The sequence below is a fragment of the Paramormyrops kingsleyae genome, chromosome 17 (genome assembly GCF_048594095.1).
Source record: "Paramormyrops kingsleyae isolate MSU_618 chromosome 17, PKINGS_0.4, whole genome shotgun sequence".
NCBI classification, from domain to species: Eukaryota; Metazoa; Chordata; class Actinopteri; order Osteoglossiformes; family Mormyridae; genus Paramormyrops; species Paramormyrops kingsleyae.
The window spans coordinates 17,110,731-17,132,433 of record NC_132813.1 but is presented as its reverse complement, the minus strand read 5'-3'; the positions used below and the strand labels follow the sequence as shown (position 1 = coordinate 17,132,433).

Sequence of the window (21,703 nt, the reverse complement as noted above, 5' to 3'; positions counted from 1 at the left end):
GCAGTTTCATCAGCGGTACTTACTGCCATCACATGTGGCAGAGAGCTAAGAATGCAGTGGACGTAACTGAGGAATATGAGAATCCAGGTATATTCCCACCTACAGTTAATCTAAAATCTGCAGAACAAAACGTGAGCTCCACACATGCTCCTGATCTCATCATCACCACCAGGAACACGCGGCAGGCACGCTCACGGACCCGACACAAGACAGGTTTTAAAATATAATTTCCCCCGTCGTGGTACAAGCAATAATAGCAAGTTTCCCAGATGGCAGTGAAATGCTTCCTAGTTGCGTGGCTGCCAACCACAACAATGCCGCAGGGAGCTTTCGGGGCAACATGAAACAACCGCAGGAGGGTCATTCCATTTAGAGCCGCCAGCAGCATTCAAATTCTCCCCATTAGCAGCGTAGGCTTGCTGTTCTTATGCAACTATGGCTCGCTATGAGAAAACCCTACTGGACTACAGAGGTGGAGATTTCAGGTCCAGAGAGTACAAATCAAGACCAAGATACTGTTTCAACCAACCAGTTGAGTACTCTGTGACTGTGACTCTTTATACTCAACTGGTTGGTTGAAACAGTATCTTGGTCTGGATTTGTACTCAACCTGAAATCCCCACCTCTGCTGGAATATTAGCTGGAAGAGCGATACAGTTGCCACCCAACCAGGGGGATGCACAGTGCGGGTCCACGGGTTAAGTGCTGAAAGATGAGCTTCTGAACGCCAGTGCAAAACATACTTAGCAAAAAGTGTTTTTGAGGAATGCGAGACATGGAAGCTTGTATTTCTTCTTGTACTGAGGGCTGATTAAACAGGATGTTTGAAGTCAGCAAACCTTAATGTAGTATACATATATTCAAGTACATTTTTAAAAGTGCCAGGTCAATGCCGGGCGTAGAAGAACATGGAACTTTATTGTACATGACACATGGGCAGGGAATACGGGACCTTAGCTGGGGGGGGGGAGGGACACCAAATTCCAAAAGAAAAGTTTATTCCGTTTTGGAAAATGAATATGAGGAAAAAAAATGAACAAAACAATTGGTCAAACCCATGGCCACAAAAAGGGGAAGGGGGATGAAGAGGACAACCCATCACTCCAATATTTTATAATACAGTTGCAGAATTTAAAGTTTATTTTTTTAACAGGCTAGTATTTTACAAGAAATTGGTAACTACTCAGAACTGTTTGAACACGCCCTTAAAACAGGACATCCTCCAGAGTCATATTTCTTGTCCCACGAACAACTGGCAGATAAGGGAAGAAAATAAAAAAAGAAAATGGAAAAGCTTTAAATAAATACAAGAGATTATGCATTTTCCCATTCTGTCTGCTCGTCCTCCAAATGTGACGGCGGAATTTCACCCTCTGGTTACGTCAGTTTGCAGATATAAGCACCAGTAGTGAGTGACAAATTTTTTGGGGGGAGGAAACACATCCACTTGTGGGTCTGTGGGTTCAGAAAGTCAGAGGGAGCATGAGATCGGGCTCTGGGGGCCAAGGCATTTAGCTCTCATGACTCCCTAACTTCACGCCACCCCTCCCCCCCCAACCTGAAATCAAGAGATGAAGCTTTTAGCCTGAACTAACTGCTGAGCCACTTAGTGAAATACGGTGACAGAAAAGTGGCGACAGTCCCTCCTTTTCAACATTGGGGGGGGGGGGGGGGGGGGAGGGGGGCTGGGGGGAGGTAGTTCCCATTTGAAATTCAACTTAAAAAGGGGGCTGTAGCTATTTTTCTTTTTTTTGTTTAAATGCTGATAGGGTAAAACTGTATTTGCGGAGAATGGAAATGTTCAGAGTCGGCAGAAGTCCGAAGGCTTTTTCAAAAGTCCTCCACTGTCTCAATCTCCCCCATATTCAGCCGCTCAGATGCCGCATTCACAGAAAAACCTGGGGGAGGCAAGAGAGTGAATTCAGAACAGCAGAGACCCTCAGTTTCACACATTCAATAAAGAATGATACATCAAAATCAAACTGGCTTGCCAGGCCAGGCCCAAAGCCCCGGGTCTCCGGACACTCACCTAAGAGGCTGGGGTCAGCTCGTACCATCTTTTGTTTCTTCTTCTTCTTCCCAGACTGCACGGTCTCAAAGCTGGACTGCTGCATACTTGCATGATTCGACTGGAAGATAGACTGTAATCCAGTCTGGTTAACTCCCCAGACAGATTCCTTTTAAAGAAAAAGAAAAAGGAGCATCAAATGCAGGTTTTGTAAAACCTGACATTACAACACCACCACCACAATTTCTGCAGTTTGTTCTGACTTCACTAGCTGATGCAGGGAAAATAGGGGGTGTTCATTCAGACAGCAGAGGATCTTCAGCTCACCTGCTGTGGCTGTGGCAGCTGCTGCTGCTGCATGGGTTTCTGTTTGGCACGACGCTCCAGAAAGTGCTTGGCAAAGTCCTTCGCCTCGGGTGTATCTCCTAGGTAGGCTCTTACATAGTCGTGGACCTCATAGGGGGAATCCACCTCCTTCAGGAAAGAGGCAAACGTAGGAACTGCAAGGGAGACAGGCAGAGAGTGAATCGGGGTATGCTCAGTCATGTACAGATGCATGCCGCAATCAGGCTTCCCCAATCCAGCACTGCAATGCTAAGCAGTGAGAATCCACAGGCAAACAGGAACTCAAAAAACAGGCACCCACATAAAATTAGCACCGCTGCTAACAGCACTTGAGCTATTCTGCCCCACCTTTAGAGAACATATTTCACTGAAGAATGTAGAGATGACAACCTGATAACTGATTATCATCATCATTAATCGGTGCCACATTGTTGGTGCTAACTCCCGCATGTCCGGTGCCCCGTCTGCCTCATTAGGCTAGTCAGTGGCATGCTGATTAAGCTAGAGTGACCGTTGCAAATGAACACCAACAGCAGCAGGGGTGAGGAGCAGAGAAGGGCTCACTCACCGTCCAGGTTGTTGGCGGTGTTGAGGGCATGCAGGGTCTGCTCACACCACTGCGTGAAGCCATCCTGGCTGTTGGTGACCCCCTGGAAGAGCTTCAGCAACTTCTGCTCCTCTTCCTCTACCTTCTTATTTCCCCGGCCACTCAGTGAGTTCCTGTGCACAGGCAGACAAACACCGCTGACCTTGGCCAGTCTGCATTAGATTCGTGAGTCACGCTCCAGCAAAACTATCAACTGATAAGCGCTATCAGTTGGCTGCACTATCCAAGGGACGGCAAGGTGAAGGCGGCAGCCAGGGAAGGTGCCCTACCCAAAGTTGGCATTGTTCTTGTTCTTGGAGTTTCGCTTTGAGGGAACTGTGGCCTCCTTCACGGCTTCATCCCAAAAGCCCAGGTTGGAGTTCTTAGTATCAGGGCTGCCCCAGATGCTGCTGCCCAGTTCCGAGCTGCTCCACTGGGGGGAGCTGCTACTGATGGACCCCCACACTGAGTTACTCATATTGTTCTGCAGATGGGGAAAAGGTGAGGAACATTGAGAACAAGGGGACTCAGTCTGAGAAAAAAAAAAAAAAGAGCAGACACACACCTGAAATGTCAATAAAAATATACCCAATTTAGGTCAAGCTGAGGAGAGTGGATGGGATACATGACAAAGTTGTAGCAAACTGGGTGAAGGACAAAATCTCCAAAGTGACCGATCACCCTAGAATCAGACTGTAGTAAGTGCGACAGCAGAAGCTGTCTTGGAGAAAGATCATAAAATTATGGAAGGTATATTCTGGTAAAACCACCGGGCCAAGCACAAAATTAAGATATGATGACAAACAAGCTCACAGACTTGAAACTATGGGAAAAGCGGAATTACAGGAACAGTGACGACTTTTTGGGAAGTAACAAGTATGGGGGGTTGGGGGCTGCTGTTTCAGTTAGCAGGCAACAGCCACAGTCTCCCTTCAGCCTTAATTGGGCAAAATGAGTGTACAGAGAACGGTGGGGGTGGGGGGGGTGTCCTGTGCAGATGTGCATGTTTTAGCTTCCAGAAATTACACCTCAGAGAGCTAAAATGCCAGATTCAGCTGTGGATGGAAAAAACAGCAGTACCAATACGAATGTTCCGTTTTACCCATGTCTAGACCAACGAAAAATCTGAGCTGCAACAAAACAAACAAAAGTGGGTGCAGACTCACCACTCGCGTCTGAGCCCGGCTCTGCTGGCTGCTGCCCATCTGCTGCTCCTTCTTCTGCTGCTGCTTCATCTGCTGGGCCTCCTCTTGCTGTATCTCCAGCAGGGACTTGGCGGCTGGTGGCTGCTTCGCCACGCTACCCCAGCCCGAGAGCTTGGCCTGCTGCTGTTGCTGCTGTTGCTGCAGCTGGAGGACTTTCATTAGCTGCTGCTGCTGCTGTCGCTTCTGTGGCGTGCGGAATGTAATGAATTCCTTGTCAGTCCACCCGGGTGCCAACTATGCTTTCCCACCCGAAAAGCTGCAAACGCCATCAGCTTGTGCCAGTCGCTGGGTGAACCAACCTCTTCTCGGGCCAGGCGCTCCCTCTCCTCCTCCACCTTCTGGATCTCCGCAAGGGATAAGGCGGTCTGTGTCTGGGATGGCAGGGAGCTGGACTGCTGGCCCCACTTGGAGGACGATGGAAGCTGCAGAGGTTAGAGAGAAGGACAAATGGTTGTGGGACTGCAGACAGATGAGTAAATGGCACATTAAACTGGGAGTGACGGACGTCTAACAGGAGTGCGGTACGTGTGGTTTACCGGGGTGGGTGTGCCAATTTCCTCCAAGCCTCAGCTCTCAACTGCCTTGCTGACACCCTTTCAGGCACCAATTACTTTGCCTCCCAAAACCCTCCCAGTGCCACTGACCTTCATCTGCGCCAGCTGCTGCTGCTGCTGCAGTCGACGGAGCGCCTCCTGCTGCTGCTGTCTTTGCCTCTGCAGCTCCTGCTGCCTTTGCAACTCCTGTTGTCGTTGGAGCTCCTGCTGCTTCTGAAGTTCCTGCTGCCTCTGGAGCTCCTGCTGCCTCTGGAGCTCCTGCTGCCTCTGGAGCTCCTGCTGCCTCTGGAGCTCCTGCTGCCTCTGGAGCTCCTGCTCCTTCTTTCGCTGTTCCTGTTCCTTCTTCTTCTGGTCCTCCTGTAGCCGCTGCCGAACTGCTGCCTCTTCAGCCAAACGCTTCTCCTCCTCCCGCCTGCGGAGCTCCTCCTGGTTCCGCAGCTCCTCCTCCTGACACCGGATAAAGAGGGGGTAACTTTCATGCTAATGGCTTGGACGGCCGGGCGTTTTCCTTCCATCCCCGGCAGGCCCACCTGCTTGCGGAGCATTTCTTCCCTTTGCCTTCTCTCCTCCTCTTCCCTCCTCCTCTCTTGCGCCTGCCTCTCCTCCTCCTCCTTCTGCCTGCGTAGTGCTGCCTCTTGCTCCCGTTGCCGTCTTAGCGCCTCCTCCTGTTCACACATGTAAAGGGTTGCCAGCGCTGTATCCTCAAATCATGGCTACCTCCAAACAGGAACTTTACATCGTTTAAATTAAATCAATGGAATAGACCTAAAATCCCAGCTAGCCTTAGAAGGCCTGGGACATCTCTAGGGATCTCCTAACCTTGGAACGTCTCGCCAGCTCCTCTTCCTCCCTGCGCTTCCGCTCCTCCTCTTCCCTCTTTGCCTGGAGCTCCGCCTCCCGTCTGTCCTGCTCCATCTGGGAGGCCAGAACAGATGCATACGCAAATTTGTTACACACTTAATAGGCAAAATTTGCAGTTTGCTGGAACGTAGCGGGACGACGGGCGTTTAGGGTTCTGATATCGAATGGAATGTGCCGGAGACATGCCGCTCGGTGTTGCGCACCACGGCCGCTCTCAGACACGGAAAGCAGGGCCTACCTGGGCAGCCTTTACTTTTTCCAACTGCTGCATCTGCTCCATTGTTGGTGGTGCAGCCATAGGTTCTATGGGCAGGTCCCACACGCTTCCGCTTTCCCAGGCTGAACAAAGACAGACACATCAATGCAGCTACTCCCTAGGATTCTGCACCCTGCATAAGCAGCCCTGGAGCTCAGAGTGCTGCTCAGACCTACAGCCCAGCAATCTGTAGGAGCCCCGCTATGCTCAGGAGCAGTGCCAGCTCTGTGCCATCTCAAAGAGTGCTGGACATGACACCTACCACTGTGAGCTACATGCTGGACGCTAGCTGCCCCAGAGGGTTGTGATGTCTGGTTTTGCAACTCCCACACAGAACCAGAGTCAGGAACAGACATGGAACGAGTCACAGGTGGTTCTGATGTTCTACAAGGAGAGAGCAAAAGAAATATGAAGGGCTGAAAACACAGGATAAGATGAAGTATTTCCCAACACGCCTCTCCATGTCCATCTCCACAACACAGAGCCACCCGTATTCCCTTGGCTGATGCACGCTGCGTCTCCACTATCACCCACCTTAACTTCACAGCCTGGTATGGTGGGAGCAAGTGGCTGATCTGTGGTGCCGGCTGCTGCTGCTGCTGTGGGGAACCGAGGGCAACGGCCTTCTGCTGCTGGGCCAGAGCCTGGGCATACTGCTGCCTGTGGGGGAAGAGGGGTTACATAACTCCAGCATGGCTACCAGAAAAAGGTGCTACAGGGAATCAGAGCGGCAGGGATGCAACACAAAGACTATAGAGTGTATCCTATGCAGAGGTGGAGATTTCAGGCCCAGAGAGGACAAATCCAAAACAAGATTTTGTTTCAACCAACCAGTTGAGTATAAAGAGTCACTGTCACAGAGTACTCAACTGGTTGGTTGAAACAAAATCTTGTTTTGGATTTGTACTCTCTGGACCTGAAATCTCTACCTCTGAACCTATGTAACCCTGCCGTACCGTGCTCTACCAGGCACTACTACCTATAATACCCCTGATATCACATCCCCACACTCCTGCCTGGCTCCTACCTGAGAAGGTACTGATACTGCAGCTGCTGCAGCTGATACAGGTTGAGCGCCGTCAGCTCGCGTTGCCTCTTCAGCCTCTCCTGGTCCACGTCACCCTGGAGGAAGTCACAGATATTTGAAACTTGCACCGCTAATTAAGACTTAATTCTTTCTTCCAGAATTCTTATATGTGTATCTAGTGTGATGTGGTCGGTTCTGGATGTTGGTGGCCCTTACCAGGAATGGAGGCGGTGAGTGGCCTGGTGTAAAGGGGACCCGCCCCCACATCTTCATTATCTCACCCAGGGGTTGGAAGAGTTCATCACAGCCCCTTTTCACCAGCAAGGACACGGTGAAATAGCCGGCCTGAAACCACTCCATCATCTCCTGGTTTGAGAAAGGCCCTGGGAGAGGAAAAGTGCAGGGTTATAGTCCAGCAGTGATTTATCACTCAAACTGTACAGCGATGGCAGTAGCTATTCAGAGGCGGCCATGACGGGAACAGAGATGCCATACAAGCATTTGACGCACAAGGACAGTGTCGGTCAAGGCGCTTCAGATCAGGCAGCAGAGCAATTGCTGCTTTCAAAGTACTTTAGTTTTTTACTGAGGCTGACTTAAAAAGAGGCAACTTTAATAATATATTAAGAGGGACTCATTCAAAATTTGTTAGTCCTCTGTGATAAACGCAAGTCAGTTTTGGAAAGTATGTAATGTTGACTAAAAGGTGTGTAAACTTTACATTCAAAAAAAGTCTCATGCAGTTTCAGGAATAGTTCTCCAGCAGCCCAAAAAATAAACCGAATGGCAAAATGGTCACAACTTTGAGAACTATAATTAGCAAAGCAGCATTTAAGGGTAATTTATACAAAATTGAGAAACCTAAGCAAATTATCACAGCATGCACAAAACAAGCAGACCTTCTGAAGGTGGACCTTCCACCAACAAACATTAATGCCCCAACAGAAATCCTCCTCCTACCTTGTATCTCTCCCTGTGGGTCCTTGTAGAACCATTTGAGTGCCCCTTCGTGTGTCAACGGGAGGGCCGTGAGCTTTTTCCGATCCACCATTTTAGCTGCCAACCGGTCGTCGTCCACAGCATTGTCCTGGAGATATGCTACCATCTTCTCAGCCTCCTGCAGAGAATGGCAATGAAATCATAATGGCAGCGTGAAGTGACAATTCTACATGATCTAATAAAACTTGAGGTGAGGGAGGAAAATTGAGTGTTAAAAAAAGCTCAAGTTGCAAAAAGTGGAACATTTTTGAACGCCAAATAACCACAGGAAAAAAAACGGATGAGTTTCCTACAGTTATATACAGTTTCTGTCAAAGCATTACAAAAATAACAAGGCCTCCAACTAAACTAACTGGAAAACATATCGGCTTTGAGGAATTGCTCCCATGTCGCTCAAAATGTCAGGAAAAATGGCACTCAACTACCCACCTGCTCAAAGTGCTTCAGACCCTCATCATCATCAATGTCCATTTGATTCATGGGTCCTGCTACTGGAGCAGAGGCTTCTGGGAAAGGTAGTGGGGCTGGGAGTGTTGAAGGCATCTCTGGGGACTTCTGCTGTGTTATGGGGAGTGGGGCTGAGATTTCTGGAAAGGGAAGAAAATTTAGAATTAATTAATAAAAATTAGGTTACAATTATCCAAAGGTATGGAGAACATGCTAATCAAGGAAGAACAATAGACAGATGCTACAGCCTTTAGGCAAACCATGCGTGTAAAGTCTGTGCACACATCTCTCACAAAAGGGAAACCCTGACTGCTGTCATGTGACCACTCGCTGAAAGAACAGTGCCCCCTTAAGCACTTGCCTGGAAGCACAGGGGGGGCATGGTGGAGAGTGGTGGCTTCCACCAGGCTGCTGGTTGCCCCGGCCGGGCAAGCCGCATGGTTGAGTTCTGGCTGCACGTTCGGAAGGGCGGCTCTCTCGTTCCTTTCAGGGGGGGAATCCGTCTTCTCGGGCTGGCTGGGAGGCGAGGGCAGGTCAGCTGGGGGCTCAGCCTGTGACGGGGCTGGAGGAGACTGCGAGGGCGCTGCCTCGTCCTGGGGCCTTCCCGAATCTGCAGATGGACAGAGAAGGTGTGAGGCACTCCGGCAACTAGCAGAGAGCTCAGGGAGAGTGTGAGCCCAAACTAGCCCTAGCACGCTTACCGCCCTCCTCATCACAGCCTGCTCTGTCCAGCTCTTTGGCCTCTTCCGGCTCACTCTCCTCCTTCTCTAACCGCCCCCGCTCTTCGCACTCCTCCGACGGCCTGAAATCTAGCTCTGCCTCCTCTGGAATGGGCTCTTTGGGAGCCTTCTGTGAAGAGCGTATGGGAGACAGCAGGGAGATAGGGACTCTCATTAGACCACAGACATTCAGCCTGCTCTTCACACTGACCGACATGCCTGACAACCTCCACATGATAAAATTCACTCAAGAACATCTCATATAAAAGACAATTAAAGATGCGGTTAATAAATGCAGCATACAAACGATACATCAATATCTAATTCACACAATTAATGCAAATATGCTGCAAAATGCAAGGCAAATTAACCTGAGGCATTATCCTATAAGCAGCAAAACTTGATGAGCATGCATGAGGAAGCCCCTCCTTGTCATAGATGAAAAGCATAGTGCTCACTTACCTTGCGTGATGGGAGGTTGGAGAGCTCAGTGCCCCTCACCTTGAGAGAGAGAAAGGCCCCGGAGGAGTCAAAGGTGCCCATCTCTTCATCAGCATCATCCAAGCACCACTCAGGAAGGCTGTCCCGTTCGTCATCCTGACTACCACTGCCGAGACGTGTCCGTCGATACCCTCGGTCCTCGTCCCGGGAGTCAAAGGGGAAGCGCCTGCGCTGGTCTGGATGCTCCCGCCATCCCGATGACCGGAGCCCATCTGCACAGGCACAGGAAGGAGGACAGCTGATGGCCAATCAGCACGCAGAGAAGCACAGCCGCCCAGCGACTCCACCTGCCGTCTTTCACCGCAATCCGAAGGGTAACAGCCTGTACCATTACTAAAGCAGGAATAAAACCCATTTGCAGCACAAACACATTTAGCCCGTTTACACCGCAGGTCTGCTAAGCAAACTTTAAATTTAGTGGAATATAAACCAGGTGAAACCAGGACTGTGTGTCTCTGGTGAGAGAGTGGCGACATGTTTGCTTTTATACTGCATGATCAGCAAAACAACTTTAAAATCCTCTCAGCTTAATAAGTCAGTAGAGGGCAGTCATTCTGAAAAGACTAAATCTACCAGAGTTTTTTAAGCCCGTCTCTACTTGCTATGAATACCAGCTTTTGCCAAATAGATTACAGGTTACTACGGTAATCAGGGGCTTGCAGGAGACTAATCTTGCCAATGGAAAACAAAGAAAATGTTCTTAGGGCATTACAGCTTTTCACTTAGCAGGGCAAACGGTTACATAGATAAACATGGAGGTAGTGGAGATTCGAAAAGGGACGGTAAGATGTTCATATTAAATACTCAAATCTACAGATGCAAAGTGGGATTTTGGCTGGCAAGGCATGTCTTAGGAAGACAAAGCTAAACATGAGCTTCCTAAACAGGGATTTGTCCTTGTAGGTGACTCATGTGGGACAGTGAGCACATCTTACAGTCTACTTCTTCTGGGGGGCCTACATACCACAGCCATACACACAAATAAGTCTCACTCTGGTCTACACGTGCAGCGTCAGTGAAAGCAGGAATCAAAGCTGACAGAGAAGCATATACTCGAAGACACAGAGACTGCATTTGAGGGGGGCACAGGTGGCACACCTGGGCTGTGAGGGCGCCACCGGTCAGGATCTCGCCGTGGGCCTGCTAGCCGCCAGCCCCCCTCATCCTCCTCACCGTTCTGCTCCTCTCGGGACGTGCGCCAGTTCTCACTCTCGGAACGTGTGAAGTCGTGCTTCCGGTTTGTGCCTGTCCCACCATCCTCATAGTTGGACCTTACTGCAAGATGGAACACAGCGGTGGGGGCTATTTAAGTGCGTCAACCTTAGCCAAAACAGCACTGTCTCAGATGTCCTCGCCTTATTTTTCCAACACACCAATCAGCAAACATTTTTTGCTCAGTTACAATAAAGTTGGCCAAACAGAGAGGCCCTGCAAAGAAAAGGCAGCCTACTAATCACCCTACTCCATTCGAAAGCTCTTTTCCCATCAGGTAAACATGAGTAACTCACTTTGTCCCCATTGCCCACAAGTTGAGAAACCCAGGTTTCCAAGCAACAACTGGTTCTCTCGGTGGACTCTGACAAGGTACCCCCCACATCCCCCCTCCCAACTCCTTCCGGGAGCAGTAATTGGCCACATGCAGAGCAATGTGACCAATCGAATTAGCTTCGGCCAGGGGCTGCAGATCGGAAGGAGAGCGCGGTGGGCTCAAACAGACTGAGCGGCTGGACTGTCACTTCTTCGAGACACCCTTGGGATTTACAGGCTGTTTCTACCATCCCTGGATTTTTATTCATTTCCTCCGCCCCCCTCCTTTCACTGGACCTAACTCTACCCACCCACCAATCACTTCTGACAGAACATCTCCATTGAGGGTAACCCCCATCCTAAAACCACAACATTTGGTGAGTAACCATTGTTTCACAATGCTTTGGTAGCTCAAGATTTTTGTACAACTTCATTAAAAAGTCATAGGTTTTACAAGAAGAGTTGCAGTAAAGTAGTAGTAAGGCAATAAAACTGCAGTTCACCAAAAAAAATTGGTGAAACTATGCTAAACTGTACTGGGCATTAATCTAACAAATTAACTATATACTATAACCAGTTTTTACACTAATGTGTAAGTTTGTTAAAAGACAGTTAAGTTTCACATTGCTTTGAAACATTCAAGTTATGGCTACATAATGAATTAAAAGTATACATCAGAACAAAGCTTGTGCTGGCGGAATCCAATCTGGAATATTAACATGGGTAACAAGGTTTAGGTTTTAAAAATAGTTTTATCTCTTGAAGTGCTAATCTAAAGACACACACAAACTTATCTACAGAAAAACTCAGAATGTAAGAGCACATTTGGCTAAATGCTTAAAAGAGGCCTCCTGGACTGAAGACACATAGTGCTAGCATTGTTGAAGACACACAGCCCTTCTGACGGTACCCAGGAGCGCTCCCCCCCTTACACAAAGAGCATCCCAAGTCTGACCCATGAACGCTTCAAGCAAGCAGCAGCACATGCCTCTCATGTGATGGAACGTAGGATATTTAAGACAATTCAAAGTCATTAGCCCGATTCAGAGCCAAAGCAGTGCTTCTGAACACCCTTGGCAAACTAAAGCATTCGCACTCAGCATCAAGCTACACTGCCATGAAATTGATCCTTCGGTCTCTCAGTTGAACGTAAGTAGAAAATGGAGTGATAAAGTAATTTCTGAAGATAAATAATTAAAGCCATTTCAATCTAAGCTTTTAAAACTAGTCACACAAGCTTTAAACAAGTCTGTAGAAGGGGTCGTTTTAATTTTACGTTATAAGTATGCCTCTGACTCAATGTGGATCGAAGGACCAGACAGCAATGATTTTCCTTTAAACCAGAAAAACAATCTTGAACAAATGGAACAAACTGCTCTCATGACTGATAAAAGCATTTTAGTTCCGATTCACCTAGTCTCTCGCAACTGATCTATTGCTGGAGAAACAAATTTTTAGCCCAAAGAGTGTGTAATGAAAAAAGAAACAGCATGTGTGTTCCAACTATAGTCACAGTAATTAAAGGTTTTCTGTAGGCTCTATAATCTCATTTGTTTTTGTTAAAAAAAAAAAAAAAAAAAAAGGTCATTCACACCCGCAGGTTCTCAGTGCTTAGATCTAAGGTCACTTAAACAACACTGTTCACACCGGCAGCTAAACAGAGGACCCTGCCATCTTGCTGAACCAAACTGGGTTAGAGGACCAGATTCCCTAACAACTGCCACAGGTAAGACTGAAGACATACTGGAATTTCCTTATTTCACTATTTCTTATTTATGTTTACAGGCAACTATCAGACCAGGCAGCAGACAGTAGAAAGAGAGAGCAATTACAGAAGTACCTAACCTTAATCAGAGATAAAATTCTGAAAACTTTGCTAAACAAATTGCTTCCCAAATTCAATCAATTTACTGTACTCAGCTGCATCAATTAAATCAATTTAGTATTCTACTCACTTGCCTGAAACAATCTGTCATTCTTTCATCCGAAGTTCAAAGGTCCTCCTTGCACCTTATCGTATTCCTGATAACATCCACCTTTTAGTTTTAAAACTGTATGTTTCTGACAGGTTGTCAGTTCTCTAGGAAGGAGATTAAACAATCAAGCTAACAAATCTATCAACAATCACAATAACTAATCAAAGTTGATTATCCTTTCAATGACTGAATGGGGTGATAGAACCCATAAGAGGTTCATGCCATACATGTGGAAGTATTGAACCTGGTTTCATAGGCTACTTTCGCTTACTAATGGCTGATTTGTACTTGGGGAACAGAGCTGCGAGTCTCTTCAATTAAATCACGAGTTTCAACGTCAAAGCGAAGAGGTCAGCTTGAACCTCTCTGTTCACAAGGCACTCCTTATTAGAAGGTCATCATCCAGTCATTTTCCAGGTAAGGATAGCTTTCAGTCTTTTGATGCTTTCATAATTTACATATGGAGTGTGACTTCAACAGGCAAGGGGTACAATGGCACGGGATTTTCACTGAGGTCTTTAAGAGGCTTTATTTAGAGTGCTAACTTTCCGTTTTCCATTCCAGCAGAGTGAGGGGACATTCCTGCCTTGCTCACCGCTGTGCAGGCAAAATGCTCCATGGTGTAGGATTATGTGTTCTAAGCACTAATTCAGTCACTCACTCCTAGCCATTTGTATTGTTCCTCAGATGGCTGCCAAAGAGAATGATGTAGAGGTCAAGATCCTGTCCCCTGCGGCTGCACAGCGACGGCAGCGCCTAGTGACTAAGGACGGGCACTGCACTCTACACACTCCCCCAGCCCCCGGCTCTCCTGCCACTTGGCTCCTATACCTGCAGGACGTATGGGGAACAGTGGTGGCGCTGCGGTGGCGGTGGGTAATTCTGGCATTCTGCACCTCCTTCTTGGCCCACTGGCTACTATTTGCCTGCTTGTGGTATCTCCTCGCCCACCTCAACGGGGACCTGATGGTGGACCACGATGCCCCACCGCCCGACCACACAGTATGTGTCAAGTACATCACCAGCTTTACAGCAGCCTTCTCCTTCTCGCTGGAGACGCAGCTCACCATCGGTTACGGCACCATGTTCCCCAGTGGGGACTGTCCCAGTGCCATTGCCCTCCTGGCCGTGCAGATGCTATTGGGGCTCATGCTGGAGGCTTTCATTACAGGTAAGAAGCACAAGCTCCACCATAAAGACTATGTCATGACACCACTTTGAAGTCTTTTATATGACTTCCATACAGACTGAAGACGATTTGATGAACTGAGTGATTTGACACCTGGGCAGAGAAAAGCATGCTTGCTTGTAGATCAGGAACTGAAGAACTCAAGAAGTGACAGCCTGATATTAACTTACAATCCCAATTTACAGTCTAATTATGCAAAAGGGCCGAAGTGGTGGCTCAGGTTAGAGATCTGTGCCAGCAATCAGAAGGTTGCTGGTTTGAATCCCAGGAGTGTCAAGAGTGATCCTACTCTGTTGGGCCCTTGAGCAAGGCCTTTAACCTGAAATTGCTTCGTCCTGGGTATGACGTTAATCTACATCCAGCCCTACAAGCAGGTCCTCCAACTAACAGGGAAAATTTGGGGGTTGGTGGGCAGAACAGGCACTCCAGCAACTGGCAAAAAACTCACACTGTTCCATCTGGAGTAGTGCGATGCTGAGGTAATGCACAGCTGCACTCAGGTTCTCATCCCTTAGGTGGTTTGTCGTGCGGTGGGTACGGCAACGCGTTATCACATGCTCCTTACCTTTCTCTTATACGAAAGGCCACAGGCGTTTATAACCAGGAACAAAGCACCCTGTCTTTTGTAGTTAAGCTGTCTGAGAGAGAACACACAACCAGTGAAGATGGGAGCCTCAGCACCTTAGCCTTACACCCTAGATACTGCACTGCATGTCTTGCATTTGCTGATCTAGATGGATCATTTGATCTCTGCACATTTCACAGGGGCCTTTGTGGCTAAGATCGCCAGACCGAAGAAGCGGGCAGGAGCAATTCAGTTCAGCCCCTGTGCCGTTGTGGGGCAGCACCAGGGAGAAACCTGCCTAATGTTCCGTGCTACCAATATGCTGCAGCGCCCTCTGGTGGACGTAAACATTAATGCTGTGCTCTACCAGGATCATGGAGACCAAGCGCTATACCAGTCCAAAGTGGAGTTCCAGTTGGACAATCTTGGTGCCAACCCCTGCCCATTCTTCATCTTCCCTCTAACATTCTATCACCAGCTGAACCGGCAGAGCCCGGTGTACCAGGCCCTGCAGGAGGGGAGTGCCACACACTTTGAGCTGGTCGTCTTTCTGTCAGCTGCCCAAGAGGACACTGGCGAGAGCTGCCAGAAGAGGACTTCTTACTTGAAAGGAGAGATAGAATTTGACCATCACTTTGCCACAGTGCTGAGGCTGGATACTCTAGGTCAATACAAAATGGACATGAGCAACTTTGCCAAGGTCCTGCCTGACACCACAAACAGCAAAGCGGAAGTAGACAAGGAGTATGTAGTCCAGATCAATGGCGATGGCAGTGAAAGGGTGGAATAGCAGGAACAAAACTACAGTGCCTGTTCAGCTGGATTCAGCATACATCCTAGGAGAGGTAATGAAAGAGAAGATGACTCTCTTCAAAAGCCTGCCCTTTCATCCCAAGAGAACATCAAACTGGGCGCTTTGAGAGGCTTGGAGTAGTAAACAATCACTTTCAAAAAATAAAATAGATATGCATAAAAAAATCCTAACAGCTGGCAAAACAAAATGCACACTTACTATGATTCAGCTGAAAATGAGCCGGGGAAACCTCTGATTGGTCCACAGCAACATGAAAGATAAACATTCAACAATCGAAAGTTGGTCAAAGCACATAATGAGTTCAATGATATGAATCCTGAAAATCATTAAATGTGAAAATCATTATGTAAAGGTGTGCCAAAATGATTGCCATCATTAACTGCTCTGCAGTTAAGATGCAGTCAAAGGTGATGTAATTTCCAAGTCAAATTGTTGAAATTAAGCAATAACCACTATATTAGGTTAGTATTAAACCTTCTCATACCATGCATTTTGTATGTACTAAATGGAAGCTATACTGAACACTCATGTACTATATTATGCTTGTAAAAAAGTAAGCTTGAAAGCAATTACAGAATATTTTGAAAGCTATACAAGAGATGCTCTGCAAGCCTGTCAATTCAAAGCAGTAGGTAACTGGGCAACCTAGAACTGAGAATGTCCAAAACTGCCTGTAAAACGGTATCTAACTGTAACTAGAACATTTCCCCCAGAAATGTATATTGTATATTAAATAATTTTTTTTTAAACTGGAGAGTAATTTCACTGTCCCACTTCATAATGCTCCATTGTCGCATTGTTCAGACCTCAGAAGCCGAACCCTTCTCAGCATCACAGACTCTACACAACCAGTCATACCAATTTGGCCACAGTTTTTTTCCGAAACTGTATTTTCTTTCATAAAAAAAGAGAGAGACTGTATGGGACTTGTATCTGTATCAGCAGATATCCAAATTTACAATAACGGTATTGTTAAACATTAAAAAGTGGCATCATGCCATTCCTAGCCACAACTGACCAAATTATTTGACCCGTATTAGACTGCAACCAAACAGACTATTTTGTCACAATGAAACAAAGTATTCCAACTACATATTTGACAAGTAGACACACAGTAGAGTAGAATAGATATAAATTTACACCAACCTGTTTCTTTTCGACCTGGCTTTTCAAACCTTCTGTCCCCCCTTAACGAGGAGAAAAACAAAGGTTTGATGGTTACTACAAAACTAAAATGTCACCCAAAGGTCTAATGCCATGGAAATTCAGAATTATGCAGACCATTTGTTAAAGAGAAAGTAGTTCATTTTGTAAATTACTATGTAGTAGAGAAATGGCTTTTGCATGCATTTCCACACATTAGATACCCCTAAAATAATTTAGATCTTCTGAACAAGTGGTACACCTTTGTAAGTGTTAACTGTATTAAAGTCAAAGCGTTTATTCAGCGTCCATATTCAAAGAATGGGCAGCGTCCCATAGAGAGCTCTTCTTCAGACCCCAGATTGGTACCTCTCTTCCCAGCTCTGAGAACGATGCATCTCTCGCGCACCTCGACCAAACCCTCCTTCCACATCATCAAAGCTTCTTTGGTAAAAGCCTCCATCACCGCGGCCCCGACCTGCGAGACATCGGACAGTGTTCATACATAAAACTGACATCTGCAGCTCTGGCACTCAAGTCTCTTCTAAAGGACTTCCGGAAACACCCTGGTGTAAGCTAATTGAACCGTCAAGCTGAATGCGGGCATGCCCAGACTTACCTCTGCCTCTCGAGGAACTTCGACCTCGTGGAGCCCCTGCCACCGTTCCTCCTCCTCTCCCTGTTAGTCGCAGCACGGCGGCACTATTTACAGACGTTGAGAAGTTTCTCTGCAGATGCAAACATTAAATAAATAAATAAATAAATAAATAAAAAGGTCACACCTCCGCACAGGTATTATGTAACGGTTGCAATAAAACGTTTACACAGTGTAGAGAATCTCAATTTAAAGTAATAGACATAGAAGTAAAGATCTGCTGTTCCTGTCATATTTAGCTTTCTAATGATTGTACTTAATACTGTGGTATACAGCATTTTGACAGCATTTTCTAAGGCAATGTTATTCTGGCATTTTGCTGATCATGAAGGCAGCTTATTTTGTCACCAAGATTTCAAAATACTATGGTATACTCTATTACTTGTACAATCCTAGTACTAACTGCACAAGTCTAGTACTAACTTTAAAACTGTTCAATAATGGTTTACCCATTTCACTAAACTACTTCCATTTGTTAAAAAATATCTGCCCTCTGCTGGTCTGGTGTAATATCACTGCTGTACACATACACCGACCGTGACCGTCTGCATCCACAGATAAATGTAGTATGGACACAGAAGTGTGGGGACTGTAATGGCACAAGGAAAAGTGAAGTATGAACCAGGCTTAGCACACCAACCATTGGTTGTTGATGTCATTACAAGCAACTCAAACAGCAAACCTCAAAAATGCAACCTAACACTAACAATATTTGTTGTAAACTATTTTATCATCAACGTTGCATATTATTTTCTGCAGCCCATATTGGATAGCCAAAAGATCCTCTAACATTTACACAACTATTACAGTCAAACCTACTGAATGCTATCACCATGCTAGTGGATTATTCATAGTATGTTACGCCTGATAAGAGAGATATTCTGAATAATTTTTGCAGGGAGCACAGCAGTGACAGGATAAGCAATCATCACCTGTTCTTCTTCTGTAAAAGGTACCAGTGCCAGTGGCGGCAGGGGCTCCTCTTGTAAAATAGGCAGAAATTCTTTATCTTGTAAGTCTACAGGAATCTGTTAGCATGGGAGGGGAGAGGTGTCGCTCATTTTCGGCACATACGACGTATACCATGAGCTACGATTTTGCAACTGCAAACACAGAATCTGAAAGTGGCATCTGATGGCCACAAGATCCGTAACAATTTTGACAACCAGTGCTACTCACTCACCAGATCATAAGCTTACCTTATTATCCTTTACATAAAGTGCAAGCATCTCTTCCCTTCCATAGCGGTAATCTGCAAGTTTATACTTTGGCAATGCTGGTGAGAGTGGAGGAGAGGTGACACTTCCTCCACCGGACAGAGCACGAAGCCTGGACAGGAAAAGAAAGGAGACAGACAAATGGCGGGGTAAGTTTTACACACCCAGTGTTCCCCCAGTTTTCATCCCCAACAACTGATAGGCCAGCTACAGGTAACAGACCTACTACAGGTAACAAGCCTACAAGATTACTGTAAGTGAAAGAGCTGATGGATCAGCATTAGCGACGGGAAGTTTGGGTATTATTTACACTAGACAGAAAGGAATGAAAATGCCACGCCTGACCTGACTGAACAGACTAGCTGCAGTACAGCACAAAAATACAAGAAACATATTCGGGAAACTTTAGCATGTTAACACACTCACCATTCAGGTCCAAAGTTGAGTGTCTGGGTTTCCGCCATTTTATAAAGTTCTACAGAAAAAAACTATTAAACTTCATGATCAGTAACAAAACCTATAACTATTTTTATAATGCATTTAAAGATCACTACATTTCACTTAATAGCAAAGTAGGTACCGTCATACAGAAAGTGGAACCGACATACCAACCACCATTACACTAAACTAACAAAATACATACCATTGCAATATAACATTAACCCATTTTGCAAGACTTCATACTCCGGGCTCCTCAATAGTCAGGTAATGAACTGAATAATTATAGAATTGACCTGGTATTTTTATGGGTCTAAAACATACCCTAAAGCCATACTGTCTGTCCTAAATAAAATTCTTCCTTTATGCAATGATCTAAGACAACACTGGTACTAACTCCCTGTCAGAAGGTTCCAAAACAGTGGTTAAATCCAATCCCTCCATAGAGTGGATATGATTTCAGTCTGTCTATTTTAGGCAATCAGGATCTACTTTCCCAATTAGGAAGTGTATTTTGGTCTGTGGTCCACCCCCTTTACCTACCCTAAAAAGAAAATTAACAAGAGGAATCCCCTTTGCTGACAGAACAAGAGCAGGTTTGGTGTCAAACATCACAATCACATAGAGAACAGCCACCTCTCCAACCGTACCTTGAGAAAGCTAGCATGATCACTCAAATGTCTCATGTGCATTTTAATTATGCACACCGGATATTAATTTCAGTCCTTGTTCTTAACTGGACACCATGCATTTATCTAAGCATTTTTAGTCAATTAGCTTAATTAACGTTAAGGGTGGCATAACCAACATAACTTGAACACGACTTGGCACAACAAAGACCATCTTTTACACCTTGGGGCATTATTAAAGTATAATTACGATTTCGTATAGCTGAAGGACTAGACAGCATCTTACAGTAACCACAGCATTACGACAATACCGATGAACATTTTACTATCGTCATTCAGTGCGCTATTAGAGTGCAAAGAAAATAATATGCGCCCCACAACACAACCTAACTTAAGTTCTATGATCCAAACAGAATTACAATAGAAAACTTTGCACCACGTATGAAGTTCTGAACGCCCAATCAAATGACACAGCTAGGTAGCTAGCATTAGTTAGCCGACTAGCTTACCCATATGGGAACTTTTTCAAAAACTTAACTGATTGACATTAATTTCCCAAAACAAATCTCAACGTAACAGTGGCCCAAAGCATCGGCCCACAGCACTAAGAGAATGTGGTCGCGGATCTCCTCGGACGAGCGGCGTTAGCTCGGCTGTCGGCTTTTGTGTTGCTAGTTCGGCTAACCCTACACTCTAACGCTAGCTCGGCTAACCCCCCTAACGCTAGCTCAGCTAACCCTAGCGCTAAAACACCAGCTTGCCTAAAACTAACCCTAAACCCCTGACTTAACCATAAACTCAATAGTACTCATTTCCACCGTCAATCGACCGCACTGCCGGACTAAGCCCTCGCGCCAGCCGTCAAACTCAGTCCCTCGCGGATAGCTCGCGTGCCAGTTCGAATCACGGCGGATAGCATTCATGAGCCGACAGGCTAATCCAGGGGCCACGGGAGACCGCGTAGCCGTCCTACAGCCTGTACGAGCACAACTAACCAACTACGTGATAACGTACCTAGTAATTAGTCCCAGAACGTAAATAATTATCTGTCATCTAGACCCCATGGCTCCTTGGCTAGCTAGCTAAGTAGCTAAATCGGTGTGGCACGCTAGGTAGCTTGAGGCGTCGCGAGAGCTGTCACAACTTTTGCTCCGTACAGCAGTTTCACCTGACACTACGAAATAAGGGAGCGGAGCCCCGCAACAAATGTCATATGCCACCCATGAAGAACAGCAAAAGAATAGGACGTCAAAGTGAACCGATAAACACTCTCAGTTATACTCATGTATAACTCTCATGAATTAATCCACCCGTTCCATTCTCGGCTTGGGGGCTAGTCGCTGAGGCCTGTGAAGCCTGCTGCCGCATCAGGTTTTCCTGGCTATCCACCGCGGCTCCCATCGGCCTCTAAACGGCACCAGTCCCAAACTAGACCTCCAAGCCCCTCGGCCAAGGCGCCATGCGGACATCTATATCCGTGCCGCACTACCAGGACGAGCCGACGCAGGGGTCACCACGACTCGAAACATATATAACTGAACTATAAGTTGTATTTTACTGCAATTTTCGCTCTTCTAACTTACCTCTGCTTTACTGACAGCACAGGGTTTCTATACGAGCTCTCTGTCTCTCTTCGTTTCCACAACAAGATGGCCGAATAAGAGTCACATGACCACATATAACCTAACAGGTACCCGGATGGCCTGTGATTCTACCCCACAGCTATAGATGTCGCTAAATCCCATAATGTGTAATACGTTCATTTTTAAAAAGTACCTCAACTAATAGTGCGATAGGACAAACATATCAAAGCACGGTCCAGCTTTTTGACCGTGTATCTACAAGGGGGTTGTATCGCACATCTGCAACTTTAAAATACAATAACATTTAAACAGAGTACATTTCAAGATGCTGCCTCCTGGAATTAATGTTTTGAATTCAACCAGTATAAAAATGAAACGGTCTTTTCAAATAAAGATGTTTACATTTTAACTAGAATTCTTCTATAGTTTCATCAGCAGTCCTTAAACTGTCTGAAAATA

The 21,703-nt window shown here is 46.3% G+C and overlaps 2 protein-coding genes across 8 annotated transcripts; one reads left to right on the top strand and one right to left on the bottom strand.

Annotated features, from left to right (window-relative positions):
* Positions 1-1,675: 1,675 nt before the first annotated feature.
* Positions 1,676-21,391, bottom strand: gigyf2 (GRB10 interacting GYF protein 2). Of its 7 annotated transcripts, none has more exons than XM_023844481.2 (29): positions 21,245-21,391; positions 19,021-19,082; positions 18,577-18,706; positions 18,310-18,405; positions 17,342-17,450; positions 17,092-17,200; positions 16,726-16,766; positions 15,778-15,810; positions 10,607-10,783; positions 9,470-9,720; positions 8,990-9,137; positions 8,650-8,898; positions 8,271-8,428; positions 7,803-7,959; positions 7,059-7,225; positions 6,843-6,937; positions 6,350-6,475; positions 6,078-6,199; positions 5,798-5,898; positions 5,518-5,613; positions 5,229-5,363; positions 4,789-5,145; positions 4,444-4,566; positions 4,106-4,327; positions 3,230-3,423; positions 2,922-3,073; positions 2,336-2,508; positions 2,030-2,177; positions 1,676-1,898 (listed from the first exon to the last, which is right to left on the bottom strand). In XM_023844481.2, exons 2-29 carry the CDS (start codon positions 19,056-19,058, stop codon positions 1,831-1,833), a joined length of 3,975 nt encoding a protein of 1,324 aa, XP_023700249.2. In that variant the 5' UTR covers positions 19,059-19,082; positions 21,245-21,391; the 3' UTR covers positions 1,676-1,830. The 7 variants fall into 7 exon arrangements, with proteins under 7 accessions (XP_023700249.2, XP_023700257.2, XP_023700284.2 ...); XM_023844489.2 differs by having other exon boundaries at positions 8,990-9,134; XM_023844516.2 differs by having other exon boundaries at positions 9,509-9,720.
* On the top strand, positions 12,095-15,767 carry kcnj13 (potassium inwardly rectifying channel subfamily J member 13). Its single transcript, XM_023844552.2, has 5 exons — positions 12,095-12,184; positions 12,689-12,761; positions 13,311-13,428; positions 13,699-14,182; positions 14,966-15,767. The coding sequence occupies exons 4-5, from the start codon at positions 13,699-13,701 to the stop codon at positions 15,553-15,555; spliced, it is 1,074 nt and encodes a 357-aa protein (XP_023700320.1). The 5' UTR covers positions 12,095-12,184; positions 12,689-12,761; positions 13,311-13,428; the 3' UTR covers positions 15,556-15,767.
* Positions 21,392-21,703: the final 312 nt, after the last annotated feature.